This window comes from Coturnix japonica, chromosome 2, assembly GCF_054131305.1.
Source record: "Coturnix japonica strain WE chromosome 2, WE-NBRP24, whole genome shotgun sequence".
Lineage (NCBI taxonomy): Eukaryota > Metazoa > Chordata > Aves > Galliformes > Phasianidae > Coturnix > Coturnix japonica.
Window position 1 is genome coordinate 65,885,438 of NC_140664.1, and position 20,427 is coordinate 65,905,864.

The window sequence follows — 20,427 nt, forward strand, 5'->3', positions numbered from 1 at the left end:
ATTGAAAGGGAATTCTAGAGATCAAGTCCACAGGTTCCTTACAATAGGTTGCACAGGTAGGCATCCAAATGGGTCTTGAATATCTGCAAAGAAGGAGACTCCACAGCCACTCTGGGCAACCTGTTCCAATGCTCCATTTGCCCTCACTGTGAAGTTTTCTGCAACAGAGGACACTGGGTTTTTTTTGGTTTTTTTTTTTTGGACGCAAAAAGAATGTGCTACGCCCATCAAGGATTAAGCTGTGCTTAGCAAGAAACATAGAGCTACCTAGTGGCACTGGAATGCATTCAGACAATAGTGCAGCATTTGGGTAAGAGTTAAATGGCCTTCAATAATTTGCATGCTGTGTCAAAGGAAAACCAACAACCATGCACAAAGCCAACAATTGTCCAGCTGCTGATCAAAATAGTGAGCGTCGCTCATGGCAGCAGTCATGCTGGGAGATGGCTTCCAAAAATAATTTGTTTAAACAGTTCCCAGTTTATATTTGTTTCCTCATCTGTCATCTCAGTAGATAGAACGAAGCTTTATTAAAAGCCAGACCTGACTAACAGACGTAATGAGTGGGTTTTGTCACTTTATTAAAACCCTGTGCATGCTGGAATTAATTATATGCTCTTTAATATTACAAAGAACTCACTATTGTAGGACTATATCAACTTCATAGAGCACAGCAATAATATGATGTGTCATCTTCTTCCACAAAGCTGCTGAGATGCAGTTAGGAGTCTCACTGCAGTTTTTTCATGATGTAGGCCCAAAAAAAGGCATTAATCAATAGTTATCTGTTAGCACTGCTTGCATGAAGCTCTTCATTCTTCAAGCACATCTGCTCTAAAATGGCTCTTTTAAGAATAACACAATGCTGCTGTTGATTCGTGGCCCTCACCACCCCAATGAGATGCATTCTGAACCCTACGGAGGGCTGCTTGATCCCTGCATTCATGGCAGACGTGTAGCTCTGAACAGCATGTGATGTGCATGGAATATAAAATGCCATGAAATGCTTTCAGGTGTGTGTTTGCCTGTTGAATCCATTAGGGCCTACTTGAAGATAGAGCATACAAATGCTCTCTCCGTCACCATGCCATGCAGTGCCCACTCACACTCTTCACTTTGCTGGCATGCACTCAGCCAGCCACAACGCTGTGCGTTGATGCCAAACCTTAATAAGCCTTAATGCAAGAAATTCCCGTGTCAGAAAAAAAAAAAAAAAAAAGAAGAAAGAAAAAATTACAATCTGCAGTGAGTCACAGCAACGTAATTGCTGATATTGGTTTGCCAGGAGTCTGAGTCAGCCCCAGCAGCATCCCGCATCCCCTGGCCCTTTTACCGCCACAGGGAGGTGAGTTCCCTGTGGCCAGGTCACGGATGTCAGGCCTCCCACATCACCTGAATGGTAAACACTACCAGATGCACTTGTTCGGCAACAAAGGTTCCACTTTTTATTAAAATAAAGTGTGACATTTATTTTCCCTTGCTCCATTCCTATAAGGAACGGCTCAATACAGAGGTTTGCTAGTGTAGGGTAGGCATTATAATATAAGCTGACAAAACCCAACAAATCCCACCTTTAATACATCTGCTCTTGCTCCCTTCCTGGCAAGAGGCGAACAGGAAGGTGACACCATGGTTGGTTCTACAGCTCTGCTAATACCAACAGAGGTGTAGGCACAGGAGGAAACTGTGCTCCATCTTCTCCTCCCTGAAAGTAAGAGTCCTTTGAGCTGCATGCAGTGTGCTGACAGAGGCCAGCTGCACAGCTCCTCTGAGCATGAAATCTGCACATGAGAGTACTGCAGAACTCGTGGGAACGGCATCAGTAAGCAAACATGCGGATGCTACCATATGATTCATTTTCCCTTTCAAGTGACTGCATTTGTTTGGAAAATTGAGAGGAACAGCCAGAATAATAATTCTAATCTTCAGATGAGAGGAATGTCTTCTTAGTAGGAGAAAAGAACAACTAATGCAGGTCTCAGCTGCTGCGCTGCAGCTCGGATCGGAGCCCACTGGAGGAGTTACACTGACTTCTTGCATCCTGGACCAGCCCTGTTTGACATGGCTGCAATCACCAACAGCACCGCCAGGGAAGATCATGCAGAGCTGGAAGCTACTGCTGACTTAGTATTGCCCTCCCCTTCTTGGGCTGCGTATATTTGCGGCTTATTCATCTGTTAAATATGTTTTTGAGATGGAAAGAATTAAAAGAAGGTGGAGAAAAGTGATTTCTAAAGGTATTTGTTATATTCTACAGTGAGCAAAGAAAAAGAACCCAACAATTTAACATTCAGTACCATAGTCAGGAAGATTGTCTCTATATATTCCTGTCATGGGGCTAAGACACAAAGCTTGCTGTGGTAAATACACATATCTACTAAATAATGCATACTGAGCAACAGCACAAGTTGGAGCTGGTAGCTGGCAGCCCAGACCATAGTGCTTATTTCTATGAGATCAAATCAAGCCCCTTGGAAAGCTGAAGGGATTCTTCTGTCCTCCTCATCTCCTCATCCTTTTGGTTGTCTGAGGTTGGCGTTCCTTGGGTTCCGTGGCAGGGCTGCTGGAACAGACTTTCAGGGTGTGGGGTGCACAGGAGGAGTGTCACAGGCAGTGGTGGAGCTGGGAGGAGGTGGCACACTCACTGCCCCAGCAGCAGCACCTAGCCACCCTCTGTGCTCCCTTATGGCCTCCTGGCTGGCTGCTCCCAGGGACTCACAAAAGCAGGTGCTCAAGAGAAAAGAGCTGCCCTACAGTTAGCAAGGGAGCAAAGCTGTATTTGGTAGAGTTTCTAGGGACACTTTTCAGTGAGCCCTTAAGATCGAAAGTTGCTCTTAAGGGACAAACTCGTGTGTGTCTGTCCCTAATATATGCAGTTTGGGGGGGTTCTGCTTGCAGATTGATCCTTCCCCTCATGTTCACTGCTTCTTGTGCAGCCAACTCACTTCTTTAGCTGCGGAAAGTCAACAACTTCTCTTGGCTTCCTGGTTCAGCACTGGCTGCCCATCCTCCCTGGCAGCACCTGGAGGGGATGCAGCAGTGATCCACTGGGAACTGCCCCCACCGGCGAGTTTCATGCTTTCTTCCAGCTGGTGCATTTGCCTGCTTGCTGCTCGCTGCTGCTGCTCTTTTAGCTCACTGTAGGAACGGGAAAAGGTATGGAAGATGGAAGTGACTGGGAAGGCCATCAATAAAATGCCACTCAAGATACTGCTCAGGGCTACCACCTGTCCGGGGATGCTACGAGGCACCATGTCCCCATAGCCAACAGTGGTCATGGAGATCACAGCCCACCAATAGCTGGTAGGGATGCTTGTGAATTCTTGCTTGGCTCCCAGTTCACTCTCAGCCAAATACACCAGCGGTGAGAAGAGGGCCATGGCAACACAAAGGAAGAGCAGGAGGAGCCCAAACTCCCTGGTGCAGCGGCGCACAGTGAGCCCCAGAGTCTGCAGCCCCAGTGAGTGCCTTGCCAGTCTCATCACATACAAGATGCGCAGGGCCCGCAGGAAGCGCAGCACCAGGCCCACACGTTCCAGGTACTTGTTCCCTGCTCCCCCACCAGGCTTGCTGCTGTTTTTTGTGGAGGCCATATCCACAATGAGAGAGATATAGAAAGGCAAGATGGCCAGGATGTCGATGATGTTGAGCGGAGTTTTCAGGAAAGCACACTTGTTCTCTGCCTGGATGGAACGCAGGAGAAACTCAAATGAAAACCAAGCCACGCACACTGTCTCCAGCACAAAGATGTCATAGCACTTCTGTGAACATTCACCCTGGGGGGAAAAGGAGAAGGAAAAACAAAATAGGAAGAAATTTAGTTAGAGAACAAACCGAAGAAACAGAGCTGTAGCTCTTAAAATAACCAATACCATGTTACAGTGATACAAATTGCTACCTACGAAGCTATAATCATCTCCACTAAGAGCAGTTGGAATTGATAACTGAAAAGCAGATCAACTAGTTATAACTTTGGCTGCAAGACAGGTTAATGATGTTCTGGAGGCTGCCATGAATTTGGTGTGGTGGTATCAGCTGTCAGCCAGACAGACCCCCTGCTGAAAGGCTAGTGCTCACACTTCATTTCCAAGACTTTTAACACCTTTTATTAATGATTAGTACACAATTCAAAGATTTTGATAAGTTGAAGATTCCACCTTTTCTTATCAACAAATGGCATATAAATGGCTCACACCTATAGAATTTATGTTGGGATGCTCACAGAATACAGAATGTTTTTGAAATGACAGTGAGCAATTATTAACCCACTAGCCCTAAAGTAAAAAGCTTATATGAAGTACTGACAAATGTAGACATTTCTCAAAGAAAAATAAGAGGGACTTGACTTTTTAATTATGAAACATGTAACAAATAATGACCATAGAATCATAAAGCTTTTAAGTTGGAAAATACTTCTTAGATCATCCAATCCAACTGTTAACCTACCACTACACCACACCCTCAGCACCTCTGCAATACTTCCAGAGATGGTGACTCAGCTACTTCCCTGGGCAACCTGTTCCAAACCTTCACAACCCTTCCAGTGAAGAAATATTTTACTAATATCCAAAATAAATCTCCTCTGGTGCAACTTCAGGTCATCCCCTCTTGTGTTGTTGTCACTTGTTGCTTGGGACAAAAGACCAACCACTGTCTTGCTACCACCTCCTTTAAGGTAATAGCAGAGAGCAACATGGCTCCCCCAAGCCTTCTTTTCTCTAGGGTAGGTAACATCAATTCCCACAGCTGCTTCCCATTAAGATCTGTTCTCTACAGCTTTCTTTGGCCCAAGATGACCTCTTCAAGCTTTCTGAGGTAGAAAAAGGTTGGAATAAAGTGCCACAAGCTCAGTTGGTGGAAAATAAACAGAACCTTTTCTTTTGTTACAAAGCCTGAAAGCAATCAAGCCTTGGAGCATTTGAACAGCGATGAACAATAATGATGATGATAACTGTTCTTTGATTGTCAATTCAGCAACAGAAATGCTGTTGTAATTCTCCACTACTTGGCTGCTAGTAACTCCCAGCTTCTCCAAATATATTTTTATGTGGACAAATATAGGGCTAGTACCATTTTCTCTGTAAATGCTCGTATAAAAGTGTTAATGTGCTGGTGGCTTTGAGAGAAAGGGAAGTGTATATTTATCTAAGGGATGTATTTGGTGAACAAATTTGGTTTGGAATAGTTCATGAAAACTCTTTCAATCCTGTAGGAGTTCATCCACAATAGTGGGTACGTAACTCCCAGTGAACGCAGTGGGTATTAGATACAAATGTAAAACCTCATTCTGCTTGCCTATGCTAAATTACAGCAATGAAATCCTATTAAAGAGCAGTTAGGCTGCGTCAAGCTGTTCTCCAGTTTACCACCAGACAATCTGAGAATCTAGCAGAACTACCAACAGTTCTGCCCACACACTAACCACAGGTGTCTTCTTGCTACACAGAGCTGAGGAAATTTTTACTGCACAGCAATACATCTTAGTTTAATCACCCCTTAAATGTTTATACACTGTTTTATCCTTGTTGTGAAACATAACAGCAAAGGAGTGATGGGACTTTCTGCGCTAGATACAGCACTTCCCCAAATGTGGGGGTGTGACTGGATGCATGTTTCCAGGACTGTCAGCAGAAAGAGCAGTGTCATCACAAAGACATAACAGACTTGTTACCCCAAGACATAACTCAAAATGTTGAGGCGCTCTTCTCCAAGACAGCGAATAAAGAGATGACAATGTGAAAAGGAATCTTCAGAGCCGGCATTTATGGTTCTTGTAGTAAACACTATAAAAGATTAACAAGCTAGAGGGAAGGGATGCCATCCGGAGGGACCTGGACAGGCTTAAAAGATGGACCCATGCCAACCTCATGAAGGACAAGCGCAAGGTCCTGCACCTGGATTGTGGCAATCCAGCAAACACAGACACATGTTGGGTGGAGAATGGCTTGAGAGCAGCTATGAGGAGAAGGATTTGGTGGTGCCAGTTGACATCTCAGTATAAGCCAGCAACATGCTCTTGCAGTCCAGAAGGCCAATTGTATCCTGGGTTGCATCAAGAGAAGCGTGACCAGCAGGTTGAGGGAGGTGATTCTGCCCCTCTGCTCTGCTCTCATGAGATCCCACCTGGAGTACTGTGTCCAGTTCTGGGATCCCAAACACAAGAAGGACATGGAGTTGTTGGAGTGGGTCTAGACAGGGGCCACAAAGATTATGAGAGGGCTGGAGTGCCTCCCCTATAGGGTCAGGCTGTGAGAGTTGGGGCTCTTCGGACTAGACAAGAGAAGGCTCCACAGCAGCCTTCCAGTACCTGAAGGGGGCCTACAGGAAAGCTGGGGAGAGACTTTTTATGGGGGCATGTAGTGACAGGACAAGGGGAAATGTCTTTAAACTGGAAGAGGATAGATTTAGACTAGATATTAGGAAGAAAATCTTTACTGTGAAGGTGATGAGACACTGTGATGGGTTGCACAGAGAGGCTGTGGATCCTCCCTGGAGGCATTCAAAGCCAGGCTTGATGGGGCTTGAAGCAACCTGGTCTAGAGGGAGGTGTCCCTGCCTATAGCAAGGGGGTGGAACTAGATGAGCTTAAATGTCCCTTCCAACCCAAACCATTCTATGATGATTCTATGATTCTACGACTGTAAGGATCTTTTAATTCCACTTTCAATTAGCATGATACACATCCCTTTGTTTCCTAGGGGGTCATGATGATATGGAGAGAAAAATTATTTATCCCATTGAAAAAACTGCTACCAAATCTTAAGCATATTACAGAGAGGAGAGAGAATATTTTTTTCTAGAGTCCTTTAGTTCCTCTCTAATTTTGATGGATGCAATGACTAAAATTTATATCTGCCTCGCTGAAAAAAAAAAAAAAAGAATCATAGAATTATTTGGTCCCAAGTATTTTTTTTGCAAATGTAACATTCTGCTCTTAGGGACTTCTCTGCCATCATATCACAACTACGCTGCAAGTCTCTCTCATTAGATAAGAACTAAGATGCTTTCATACCACTGCACAAATCTGGCTCTGTGGGCCAGAGATAAAGCTCGCAGTGTCAGTGGAAGGGCTCCATCTGTGCTATGGTAACTCATTATCTCATTATCAGGAAACTAGACATTGCTGTCTTACAACCCTGCTGCCTGGGAATTTCTTATCAGAATATGCTTGATCTCATGCCTAAGGGCAATGTTTGCAGGTGAATTGCAGCTCCTGATACTATCCTTGCACTTGCAGAAAGGGATTAAGCTTAGACTTTCTGAAGAAAACCCACAGAATAATGATTATGGCTGGAGTGGAGCAGAAGAAGTGGCAAGAAGGAAAACCTAAAATGCACATTTTATTTCTCTGAAGGGTATATCACTACTTGGACTGCCACGTATGGAGGCTAAAATGTAGCTTGCTTTAAGAGACCTAGCTAATGGTCTTCGTTCTGACATGTACTGCATATAGTTTTCTTGCCATTCAATGATTAAGGTCAGTGAAGCCTACGTATAATTTAGGCTTGGAGAAGACCTACAAAGATGCCAAGTTTAATTGTTTTTTTTTGGCATCTAACTTGTCCCCATGGTCTCCACTTCGTGCAAAAGGAAAGGTAAGTCTCCAAAGTCCTTTTGTATGAGTTTTAGTGGGGGAGCAAACAGGAGGGAAAATTAATGGAATACTGGTGAGGACATCTTCCATAAGACTCTATCTGCCCTCCTACATTGTGACATGTTTATCCTGTGCAGGTTCACAAAGCTACAACTTTGTTATTTATATCTCCACTCCTCCGGTAAACCTACATAACAAACACAAGCACAGGAGCAGCCTGGCAAGCTTCACCAGCACAGCATGAAAGGCTTGGCTGCATCTGAGGTTTGGACCATCCAGTACAGTAGAACCAAACGAGCATCTTCACTCATCACTGCAATTAAGAGCTGCAACATACTTCATCCAGAGCTAATGGTGGCCTCTGGCTTTTTTCCACTCTCCCCACTTTCTGCAGCTGGCAGCAAACGCTGTGGATGCTGTGATGTTTACTTACAGCAGAGTGGAGTGATACTGCCCTGCCTCAGAGTTCATTTTAATTGATAAAACAATCCCCTCTTTTACCTAATGCGTAATTATCTCTAGCAAAGAGCTACTCTTTCTCAATATCATTATTAACCCACTGCAATATGAGCAGGGCAGACTCTGTCCGATAGCTGTCCTGAGAATAAGATGGTCTGTGCAGGCCTTAGAAAGCAGAACTGTCAGTCAGTTATCTTGCCAGAGGCCTTTTTTTTTTTAAATTAAATGTCTTCTCCTTCCCTGGACTGTGCTTCAGTTGTATCTAGGCATGACCTGAACCAATCCTCACATGAAATCACAAACAGCATAAATGCTTTTTGCCTCTTTGTGCTCTGCTACTTTTGCTCGCAGCTGCTTTTGCCTGCAGTTGTTTTTTTTCCCTTTTATACCACTGCAAAAAAAAGCAGTTTTCCTTTCCCGAACTTTTAACTATGAATGCAGGAGTCTGGCCACTCGGCTGAGGTTTCTGAGTTCTTTTCCCACTCAAGAAAACAAAATCAAGAAGCGAAGAAACAGACACACAGATGGGAAAAAACAGAAACCAATAATTAATTAGTGATCAGAACACAGAAAAGAAAAACAAGTCTCAAGGGAACTGGATGGTGTTCTGTCCAAAACAAATCTGTGTCAAAACTCTATGTTCCCAAAAAAATGTCAAGTCATATCGTGGCCATAAACATGCACATTAACCACCACATACTGCTTTTTGCTTTTCCTAAGTCAAACAGCTTGCTCTCATTCTAACTAAGCAGGTTTCTTTGCCTTGTCATCTGATGTATTTTCATGGTTGTACTTTCATATCTGGCTTCATAAAGATGGGGCACAGGAAAAAGAAACTTATTTTCTTGTAGTTTTCATACATTTCTTTTTCTCTTTTAGATGTCTGAGCAGAAATCAACAAATGGCAAGCACAAAAGACATTCCCATTACACCTTCCTAGTATTAAACGACTATCAATGTTTTAAACGTGTGTACAGTCATGTAATTAAATAAACTGTGTTCTAGGCTTTTGATTACTAAAAACAGTGGTACAGTAAGAATGTATCTGCAGTTGCACAGGATTTTGGAACCATATGCTAACGTCAATTCAGGACACACACACACAAAGAAAGGTCTTAGTGAGTAATTCTGTGCAGTTAAATTAAAGTGCCTCTTTCACAAGGATTTACAGAAATTTGCTGTCAAAAAGCCAACTGCAATCTTTCTTCTGGGGATGCGTTCTCTTTGCCAAAGGAACTACTGAGAAAATTACAAAAAGAAAAGCTGGTGTCACCAGAGTTCAAATCCAGCTGTACTCATTGCTCTGCACGGTACTCGCTGTGTTCTCCTTTCAGAACTGTTCTGGTTTGGATGCGGGGTCCCTTTCACTAGCACACCCCTGGACTGTGCTTACAAAAAATTCTGGACTTCTTGATCCTTGCTTTGTCCCCTGGTCTCTCCTGAGAACAAACATTGAATGTTTTCTAGAATCTCCCATGCTGTGACACCATCTCCCCCCTCCGATACGAAGAGACGTCAAATGTCAGATGATGACCTCTCTTCGTCTCAGTTTTTGTGTAGTCTTTGTAGAGTCAACAGCTCCACAAATATTTTTATGAAAGAAGTTTCAGTCCCACTCTCTTTGCCCCTATAGAGAAGGATTTATCTCCCCATAAAAGATATATATCAAGAAAAAAAAACCCAAATCCATGAGAAGAACTGCATACAAATGTCCTTACATAAGCTTTAAAATAATGGCATTTCTGAAAGGTAATTTTTATTCTCTTCTTCTTGCATTTTGGGTCATGTTTTTTAAATGCTGCTCTGTGCATGCCAGATCAAACTGTTATTTAGTAGAAATGTGGAACCTGAAGTTCTGATGTAACCAGGGTCTCAGCATGGGAGTGCAGCTTAACAGAGACCTGCTGAGAAAGGCCCTCATACAAAACATGCCTGGTGTCACAGAGAGGCAGCCCCCAGCCCAGCACCTTATGGTGTTTCTGCCAGATGTGGGGGTGAGGCTGAAGTGCTTGTTTCACTGAATGCCTGAGGACAGAGGATGGATGTCCATCTCCTCCCCACTTCCAGTTATGCAGCAGTCCAATAGCTGGGGTTGTTGCCTGGCAGGTAAGTAAGCCAGCTCTGCTCTGAAGCAGGTGTGGAAACCTGCCACAGCCTGGCACTATCTTGTTGGGTCAGGATCCTCTCTTGTCCCAGGAATTATTCAGAAATGAAGACTCATTTCCTGAGAAATGTTCCAGCAAAATCAACAAGGTTACCAGCCAAACACACACACACACACGAAGAAAACCCAAAGATTTCACTCACTGGCATTTGCTGATGAGAAAAAATCCTGATGGAAAGTGACTTTCTGATTTAACTCTCCAGCCAGTTTTCACAGTAAGGATGAGTGCCTGACTCTCACTATGTGACCTGCTGCAGGAGTGCTGGAACAGTGCAGCCCCTGCCCTAAGGCACTGGCGTGCTCTTCTCTCCTGCTGACCAGCTGCAGACTCCGCTGTTGTCTTTTGGTACAGTGGCCATTAAAGCTGGGGTTAGTCTGAACTTGCAGCTCGCCTGCTGTGAGCAGTTTTTGTACTCCTAGGGTCAGATGATTCAGCTGCTGCACAGTCTGTTCTCAGAGTTCTCTGGCTGTGAATTCAAAGTAATGGTTGCTGTTTGTGATGTCACAAAGAGGCCATGGAAGAGCCCTCTGCTTCTTGCTGTGGACACTTTGATCTGCAACCAAAGCTTAGTTTATGCTTCATCCAGCTGCTAGAAAAGGTAATGAAAGCCTTGTCTTTATGAGGGAGGGTTGTCAAGAACAGCTTCTAGTGGTATCACTGATATGAGATAGCTCCCATATAGCATTACTGATGAGTAAGGAGGAGATGGGCAGGCCCTATACCAACTTTAGATTTCTCTCTCTGGATTTCTTTTGACTCCAAATACAACACAGCCCCATATCACTACTTTTCAAAACCTTCCAGCCTGTGGCTTTTATTTTGCTGGTGAAGCTGCAAATAAACATGGAACACCAACAGAAATAAGGGAGATGCAAAACAAACAGACAAACACAGGTGGCCTTCATGACCCAGGAGACTGCACAGGCTCAAGAAGTGAACCAGCTCCTAGAGGTACTGTGCTCAATCCATAAGCAGCCTGCTGCTCTGGGCCATGGAGGAGCCTCAGCTTTCATGCTTAATCTTAACAGTATTTAATGGGCATAAACCAGAACACAGGAAATTCCATACTAATGCAAGGAAGAACTTCTTCACTGTCAGAGTGACAGAGACCCAGAACAGGCTGCCCAGAGAGGTGTGGAGTCACCTTCTCTGGAGATATCCAAGACCTGTCTGGACGGCTACCTGTGAGACCTATTGCAGGCAACCTGCTTTAGGAGGGGGTTGGACTTCTTCACCTTCAGCGGTCCCTTCCAAACCCTGTGATTCTGTGATCACAGCTCCAAACCGCACAACCAAAGATAGTGCTGGAGATTTCTAAGCAATAAACATTAAGCCAAGAGACCCATTTAACCTTTTTCCCTGCAAATCCTCTAGTCCTCTTAACACAGACTGGGCACATATATCTCAATATCAGAGGGAGATAAGAAATGCAAATAATACGCAGCATGTGAAGAATTAAAGAGACCATAAATACCCATGGACATAATCAACTTCCCAGCTCTTCAGATGCCTATCAGTAACAGACCAGTACCACACATGGAGAGACTGGGGAAGAAGATATTCAAGATCTTGAGAACTCCTCAGTCTCTGTGGCTTGGCTGGGAGCAAGTTGTGGTTATGGTTTGTGCATCAAGAAGGATGATGTCTTAAGAACATACAAACACATTTGAGTTGTCTGCCACCATCAGATGAAGGCAGAAAAGAGGCATGGTTTCTGTCTGCATACACCATGGCATGGTCAAATGTTCTTTTTCAGATTTGTGTGGACTAGTTGAAAGTATCACCTCCATCTGGTACCTGGTTGTTTATAGTCCTCAGCTCAGATCACAAAATGGCATTTAATCATTTTCATTCTTCTACGGCTTAGCTGCTTAATCTTTAATTGTTTAATCCTTAATTAGCATTCCTAAGTACCCTTCAGAACAAAGTCAAACAGGATATCTCAATCTTCCCATGCTGGCTGGTTATGCTACAACAGCCAATGTTATTCACGACTCAATGCATGGTCAATGATGCCATAGAAATAATGGCAACCAACAGGTGAGGTAGGAGCTGGGAAGAGAGAGACTGCTCAGTTCACATGAGCTGCCTGCAAAAAGAACTCATTCAGAAGTACACAGTCCTGAGAAACCTGCACTGGGTGTCCCTGCTTGAGCAGGGATTCAGACAGGATGGCCTCCAGAAGTCCCTTCCAACATCAGCTATTCTGTTTCTATGGTTATTATTAACATGAAGGACAGTGTTAGCAGGAGAGGAAATAGCTACAGAACAGCTTTTAGAATCTGGACCATAGAAGACAAATAAGGTTCCAAAATAGCCTTCCTGCAAGATCAAGAAAGCCTTGAGACATTTTACGATGAGGCTTCTCCATTTCTGGAAATGTGAGGGGGTAACCCATAACAACAGGGCACTGCACTCACTTCCACATACATTCCTGTAACTTTCAGCTAGCAAAAGAAATGATGCCCTTTGCTAAAGCTGTTGAAGCTGGGAGTTGGGACCTGATATCCTCATCTTACTTGCCCATACATGGCTGTGTTTAAGATATAAGTAAGCTATTAATGATATCTAGTTACCTACAACATCTATGTTCAAGAACATGTCTATGGTCATAGAATCACTGAATCACAGAATTGTGATGGGGGTTGGAAAGGACTTCTGGGGACTATCGAGTCTAACTCCCTTGGCAAAGCAGGTTCTCTAGAGTAGGCTGCACTAGAAAGTGTCCAAGTGGGTCTTGAATGTCTCCAGAGTAGACATCACAACCTCTCTGGGCAGCCTGTTCCAGTGTTCCATCACTCTCACAGTAAAGAAGTTCCCTTCATGTTCATTCAGAACTTCCTGTGTTTGTTTGCACCCATTTCCCCTTGCCCTGTTGCTGGGCACTACTGGCTCCATTATCTTGATATATGAACTTTAGATATTTTTAAGTGTAGCTAAGATCCCCTCTCAGTCTTTTCTTCTCCAGGCTAAACTGCCACAGGACTCTCAGTATTTCCTTGTAAGAGAGATGCTCCAGGCCCCTTTGTAGCCCTCTACAGGACTCTCTCTAGAAGTTCCCTTTCTTGAACCGAGGAGCCCAGAACTGGACACCATCTTGGCCACAAGTGCACACTGTGGGCTCACGATCACCTCAGTGTCCACTGGGACACACAGATTCTTCTCTGCAGAGCTCATTTCCAGCAGGTCATCCCCTTACCTGTACTGATACATACAGTTATTCCTCCCTAGGTGTGGGACCTTACTTTTGCTCTTGCTGAACCTCAATTCCTTTCCACCTAACTTTCCAGCCTATCCAGGTCTCACTGAATGGTAGCAAAGCCCCTGGGGCTTGGAACTACAATAATAAATTAAAAAAGTAATTGTATGCAAACCTAAGTAAATACTTGGTTCTGAGTTCCACATCAGTTTTACTGTTTTTTATAAGGCTGGGGCTGCCTGTTTTTTCATCTTGGAGGAATGGAGGAGAGAGTCAGGCTTGCTTTTTTCCTCCTACACTTTATTTCAAGCCTGTTCTTTTCCCATCTTTCCCTTTATCTTGTTAACTGAAAGCAAGTGAAGGATTTGCACATCTTGCCTCTGGCTGGATTGGCTCTCCTGCTGGGGAGTGGCTCAGTCACAGCTGGCAATCAGCTCCTGCATTAGCCTTGCTCTGAAACTCTATAAAACCATGTTCCTGCATTGGTGAAGTGGATGAATTTTTACAAGATGGATCTGAGCACTGCGACAGCCTGCACTCTTCCATATTTCTTTCTTCTGCTAAAGACAATGGCAATGGCTTTCTGTAACACTGAAGCAGAATATAAAAACTCCATGACTTACTTTAGGATTAGGCTGCACTGTGTGCAGAGGCAGCTAAATGTGGTTGGGGAGAAAACATCCATAGCTTCTGCCCATAGGAACTGTGTGCAGACTTTTCAGAAAGGTGCTGGAATTTCTGTTCTGTCATCATCTCTGTGCAGTGTGCTGAGTTCCAATCACAACTCAGGATGAATTGGAGGGCTGGGACCTTCACACTATTCTCTGTATTTCCTCTTCATATCCAGGCTTGGCTGGAGCAGAGGGAGAAGGAGAATGTAGGTGTGCCTGCATGGGAATGCCAGAGCGGTCAGAGGGCTGGGATTTATCCAAGTGAACAGTCCGTTCTGGCTGAGGCATTCAGCTTGTGAATGAACCTGCAAGCCAAAGTCTGAATAGAATGGGGCACTGGGACTAAGCCCTGACTGCAGTATGCCCCTGCAGCATGTTCTGCAGGTACAGCCGGTGATGGACAAGGCTCCTTTGTCAGGATTTAGCTAGCACAGGGTCAAACTCATCTCAAGGCACTCATCCAACTCAGTTCAGTTTACAGTGCCAAGCTTATAGTCAGGTACTTCTAGCACATTTCTATGCTATGTGTAAATTTTGTTTGCAAACATTTTATATTTTCTCCCAAACTACTAACAAAACACCTAAGGCCAAAACCAGAGACAGCTGCATGTCTTTCCACATAATCTAGGTGATGATTTCTCATGTTACCTCCCTGCTAGTTTAAGAGCTGATAGAAATTTGAGTAACATTTAACACTGGAGGTAAGTTTTTGAGAAGTGCCATTTTTATTGAGGGAGGACATTATGTAGCACTAACTCTAGTACCTTACAGAAGTAACAGTGCCTACATCAGAAGCTATTTTTTCAGGAAACTTCATAACCTTATAGAAACTGTATTATTAACTTTGACTAATGAGACTAATGAGAACGATGCTGTTGTTCTCAAAAATGTTGCTGATAGCACCCAGTATTTTGTGGTTCATTTGGAACTAATATTATGCTTACCTTGTTGAAGTTCACCTGCCTTAGAGCTTTCTTACAGCCCTTTCTTCAGCCTTTATTATAAAAGCTACTGCAAAATACCCCATTTGTATGCCGCTCCAATCGTAATTCATCTTGAATTTTAATGTCCCCACGGATACTATCAAAATTCCTCAATTTCAAGAACTTCTATATTTCATCTCAATCACTACATTTTAAGCAACGAAAATGTAAGTGTAACTTTAACTGCTTTAGTGCTGTGCACATCAATCAGTTCATTGCCTCAGCCTAGTTATAAGCGATCAAGCCAAACATAAATCTGATTGCTTTCTTTTATTCCGAGCCTCTGGGATGGATAGTGACATACCCTGGAGTTCTGAGGTAGATATCGAGATGCTATTTTTATTACACATAAATAAAAGATTCCCCTCTTTCAAAACACTAGAACAGTGTTCAATATTACCATATAGCACAAGCTGTTTGGCGAATGGCAGTGGAACAATCTATGGAAAGCAGACGATTTGCTGTACCCTGAGGATATTATAACACAAGCTATACTGAGTTGCTGTATTAATTTTACAAACATGGCTGGAGGCTAAGCAACTATTACCATGAAACTGCTCCAAAGACTCCCTGGATGATTTACCTGGAGATCTGGTAGGTACAGATACTCATGGCAGTAGAACCACAGAAATTTAAAAGAAACTAAAAACGAACACATTTTGCTTGGCAAGCCACACTGTATCAAAGACAAACCAGTTAATACCGTGGCAGAGTTACCAGTGCTTTTACAGACGATTCTTAGTTGTTTAGTTATTTATCACTAATGTCATACTACAGCATATTATACAATATTTAAAAGAAAACCTGAGCCTGCTATTTATTCATGAGAAGATATTCTGTAGACAGAGAGAGTTCATTAGTAAATCACAAAGTTATTAACAAATCAATGGGAATTTTACTTAATCTTACTCAACTCCTGCTGAATCCCCAAGCTAACAGTGCAAAGAAATGCTCTCTTTATTATTTCTAAGCCTAAAACACTATGTAGATTCTCAGGTGGTTCCCAAACTCTAGAGAGTAACCTCCTGTCCTCAAAATCTACCAAGGCAGCTCCTTACTCCATAAAAACAACTCTCTACCCAGGAGAAGCTATTCCAGACCCTGCTCTGAGACCCTAAACTAGTGAGAGCCATGGAATGAACAGATCAGGCTATAATTTGGCTGTAGTGGGGAATTTTGAGCAGAGGGTCCACAGACTGTCTCATTGTGGGCCTCTCTGCAAAGCTGTTTCACAGCATCAAGGCATCATGCTCTGTCTGCAGTCTCAAGGGAACTCTCAGGTTCTCCTAACACCCCTGTTACAACAGAGAACGATTTCAGGGTTTTTTTTTGTTGTTGTTGTTTTTTTTTAATACTGTGTTTTCTATACTTCATCTCGATGAAGCTGCCACAACACAACAATTAGTCATATCTGCTGAAGTTTCAATAGGTTGAATAAATCAGGAAGGCTTGATATTTTTTCAAGGGGAGAAGCACTGTAGAAATCCTTATTGTAATGTCCTTTCTTCCATGAAAAGCATAAGAACGCCGCCTTGCTTACTTAACATACTTACTTACTTAACATTTAAGGTTTAGAGTGTACAGTGCTGAGGTCCTTGACTACTTGATTTTAAAGCTAAGTGTGTGACCCACAAAAGCAAAATCCATTTTATCTTTCAAACCTCATCACTCTGAATTACTGTCTGTTGAACTTAAGCTGTCTGAAAAGCTACGAGCACAGCAAGTTTTTCTATACCATCAGATAGGAGCTGGGAGACCACATTACGATGAGTCAGACTTGCAACACAGAATCTTGCAGCTACTCTTCAGTCTCGTGTAGTAAGGATACCAAACACTAGGACTGGATCCAGTCGCACCCAGGCTCCTTATCTCTGTGCTTCAAGGAATTCAGAAAGCAAGGAGGTCTACATTGAACTCTGTGACTCAATGGGAAGGTCTCCTGAGAGAGCGTGTCTATGCTGTAAGAAGTGCATGCAGCCATCTCAGATCTTGTTAAGTCACTGCCTTATTTACAATTAATGTTTGCTAAATCACTTTATTATATACATATCACAAGGGCTGCCTTCTATTTTACTATGTTGGACCATAACATAAGATGCAGATGTTGGTAGGATGGCTGTAGTGGTTGAACCTTCCTGCCAATACTCCATTACATTTTATTGCTGTGCAGAAGATGGCAGCAGAGGGGCAGTCTGACAGAATGGTGTCTGACATGGTAAGTAAGGACATGTGAATGTGAAAGCAAACATGAATCCTAGAAATCCACAGGAACTTCACTGTCTACAATGTTGTAGAACAGACAAGTCACAAACGTAACCACAAAAGATGTTATTACATCTTTTCCTGGACTCCAGCTAGATGTGGCAAGCCATGCAGAGTGAATATAAAATGCAAACAAGCAATGTAGGGGACAAGTACAGATGCCATAACTTCGGCACCAAGGCTCACTGCTTTTGCATTTAAACAGGAAAGCAGTGACAACAGCATAAAGCATGATCCCTGGGGAAATAAGTTAGTCCAATGCCATAATATTCTATTTATAAAAAGTCACCGTCAGTGACAATATGCTATAAACAGTTATTCACAATTCCACAAGTGAATTTTTTTTAAAATACGTTTTATGTTCACTATGTGATTATTCCATTAAGACTTTATCCACAAAGAAAAGAAAAATGTAATTTATGATTTTATTACTTTCATTCATGATAACAAATTATCTATGCAACACAAATGTGGCTGAGTTAAAATTCAGAAGATTCATATCACATGCAGAAAAGTAGCTGAACAGCCACAAAACAAAGTGCTAGATCAAGAACTCCACAGAAGTGGAAAGCTTCATTTCAGAGCCTCAAACAGAGTGCAGTCCTAGGACAGAAAACACCAACAAGAACAACTCTTCTCAAATCAACATTAATAATCATAGATTGGTTAAGGCTGGGAAGGACTCCTTGGTCCAGCTGGTACAGTCCCCCTGCTTAAGCTGGGTCATACAGAGCAGGCTGCCCAGGCCCATGTCCATGTGGCACCTGACTATCACAAGGAGAAGAAATGCTACCATCTTTCTCAGATGCTTGTACCAGTGCTCAGGCACATGCACAATGCAGAAGTGCTTCCTGGTGTTCACAAAGAACCTCCTTTTTTCCAGTTTATGCCCACTGCCTCCTGTCCTGTCACCAGGCACCACCGAAAAAAGCCTGGCTCTGTACTCTTTGCAACTTTCTTTTAGCTTTTATGGGCACTGATAAGACTTCTCTGACTTCTTTTCTCTATGCTGAACAGTCTCAGCTCTTTCATCTTTTCCTCCTAGGATAGACGTTCCACACCCTTCATCATTTTTATGGCCCTTCATTGGACTCTCAGTAGCTCCATGTCTCTCCTGTAAAGCCTAGAGCTGGACATAGTACTTTAGGGGTTGGCATCACCAACACTTAATTAGAATGGAGGGATCACTTGCCTCAACCTGCTGGCAATCTTTTGGGTAATGGAGCCCAGGATACCATTAATCCTTCCAAGCAGAAATGTCACATTGATGGCTCGTGTTCAATTTGATGTCCACAAGGTCCCCTATGACCTTTTCTGTCAAACTGCTTTCCAGCTGCGCAGACCTCAGCATGTCCTACCATCTGGGGTTGTTCAACCCCAGCTGCAGGACTCTTCGCTTCCCCTTGCTGAACTTCATGAGGTTCCTACCGTATCATTTCTCTGGCCTGTCTCCTCTAGATGATACTCAGCATGACTCTGGAGTATCATCCATGCCTCACAGCATTGTGTCAGCAGAACTTCTGCTTTCCTGTCTGCAAACTTGATGAAAGTACAATCTAACCGATCATCTAGACCACTAATGAGGATGTTGAATAAGACTGGACCAAGAATTGACCCCAAACAGACACCACTTGTTTCTGGCCTCCAACCATACTTAGCAACACTGATCACCACTGTCTGGGCCCAACTGTTCAACCAGTTTTCAACCCACCTCATTGACTGCTTGTCCAGCCCACACATTAACAGCTTCTCATGGCAACTCATTACAAAACATTCTCTTAACATTGTCTGAAATTAGTCACCTACCTTTGCAAAATGAAATCTTTTGTCACAATATTCACAATTTATCTGTTTCCCTGAATGTTAAAGCACAGTGTGTAAATTAAGACTAGAAGGTTAAGTAGTTTCAGGCTTCTTTATGAGATATTAACAACTTAATTATTTATGAATCTTCCTCTTTGTTGTAATGTTCTTCAGCTTAAGGTTATTGAACTGTAACTTCCTATCAGAGCATCTCTAATTAGACTAGCATTTCACAATACATTAGGAAGCACAGTGAAGGACGAAGTACCATTACCATCTGATTTTCTTCTCCTGCTTTTACACAATACCACTACAAATTATTAAGTTCAGTGCTTTTGTGAATTAGGACAAAATGGTTGATGTTAATTTCTGTGCTTATTGCCATTTTTCTGTGAGCATGGAGCTTTCTTTTTCAAGTAGAAATGGATGAAATTTCTGTTTTCATCAAGAGAACATGAAGAGTCTAACACGATGACCATCTTCCTTTCAGATTAACCTCTCAAAGTCATTTGCTTGTTCAGCTCTTACTGTATTCTTAAAGCTTTCTGTAATATGTTCCCAGCCTGGTTAAGCCTATATCCTATATCCTAAAATTTTTGGAAGCATTGAATATGTACGTCACTGGATTGCTGTTTTTTAATTTAATCAGTAAATAAAAGCCAACACGCAAAAAAGAAGCACAGAACACATGTCTGAATTTAGTAAATTATAAGTAGTTTAGGATTTGATTTAATTCTGCCAGCTTTATCAATTATTGCTTAGCACCTGGAATCTGATAACTAACTGATAGCAGTAACATTTGAGATCAAACAGGGCAACCATTAATCAGAACAAGATGGCTACAGTGCATGGAACACTATCCTTCCCACACTCTTACCACTAGGGATCATCACTGTCATCCAGAACATCTAGAGCATCTCATAAAATTAACAGAATCTCTGACTGATTTTTCTTCAGTATTTTATAGAAGAGATAGGCAAACAGATAACTTCTCGTGTACTTGTTAATTGAATCTTTCAAGGTCTTACATTTGCAACTGTGTGAGGTCACTCACACCTTTGCAGAATATCACTGGAAGTAACAGCTGGTCCACTCACATCATATTAAAAGATCAGCGTGTGAAAAAATTTACTTTAGTGTGTTTTGTTCATTATTGGTTCCTCAATTTCCCTGTAGCAGTAACAGGACATAAAGTGGCTAAATCTACTGCTTTCCAGAAAATGCCAGCTCAGGGAGAAGACCACTGCTTGTTAATCAGAGTACCTATCAGGACAGCTCTGACATAGAATCA

General features: G+C 42.8%; 1 protein-coding gene across 9 annotated transcripts in view; it reads right to left on the minus strand.

Moving 5' to 3' along the window:
* Positions 1–1,422: 1,422 nt before the first annotated feature.
* Positions 1,423–20,427, minus strand: part of KCNG2 (potassium voltage-gated channel modifier subfamily G member 2) — a 68,475-nt gene continuing 49,470 nt past the window's right edge. For 7 of the 9 annotated variants that reach the window (XM_015854805.3, XM_015854802.3, XM_015854803.3 and 4 more), the window contains one exon: positions 1,423–3,776. In XM_015854805.3, the coding sequence (XP_015710291.2) occupies positions 2,964–3,776 (813 nt within the window). In that variant the 3' untranslated portion in view covers positions 1,423–2,963. Of the gene's footprint in view, positions 3,777–10,360; positions 10,775–14,040; positions 14,305–20,427 lie in introns of those variants that run through there. The other 2 variants (XM_085540093.1, XR_014943519.1) reach the window with 2 other exon arrangements.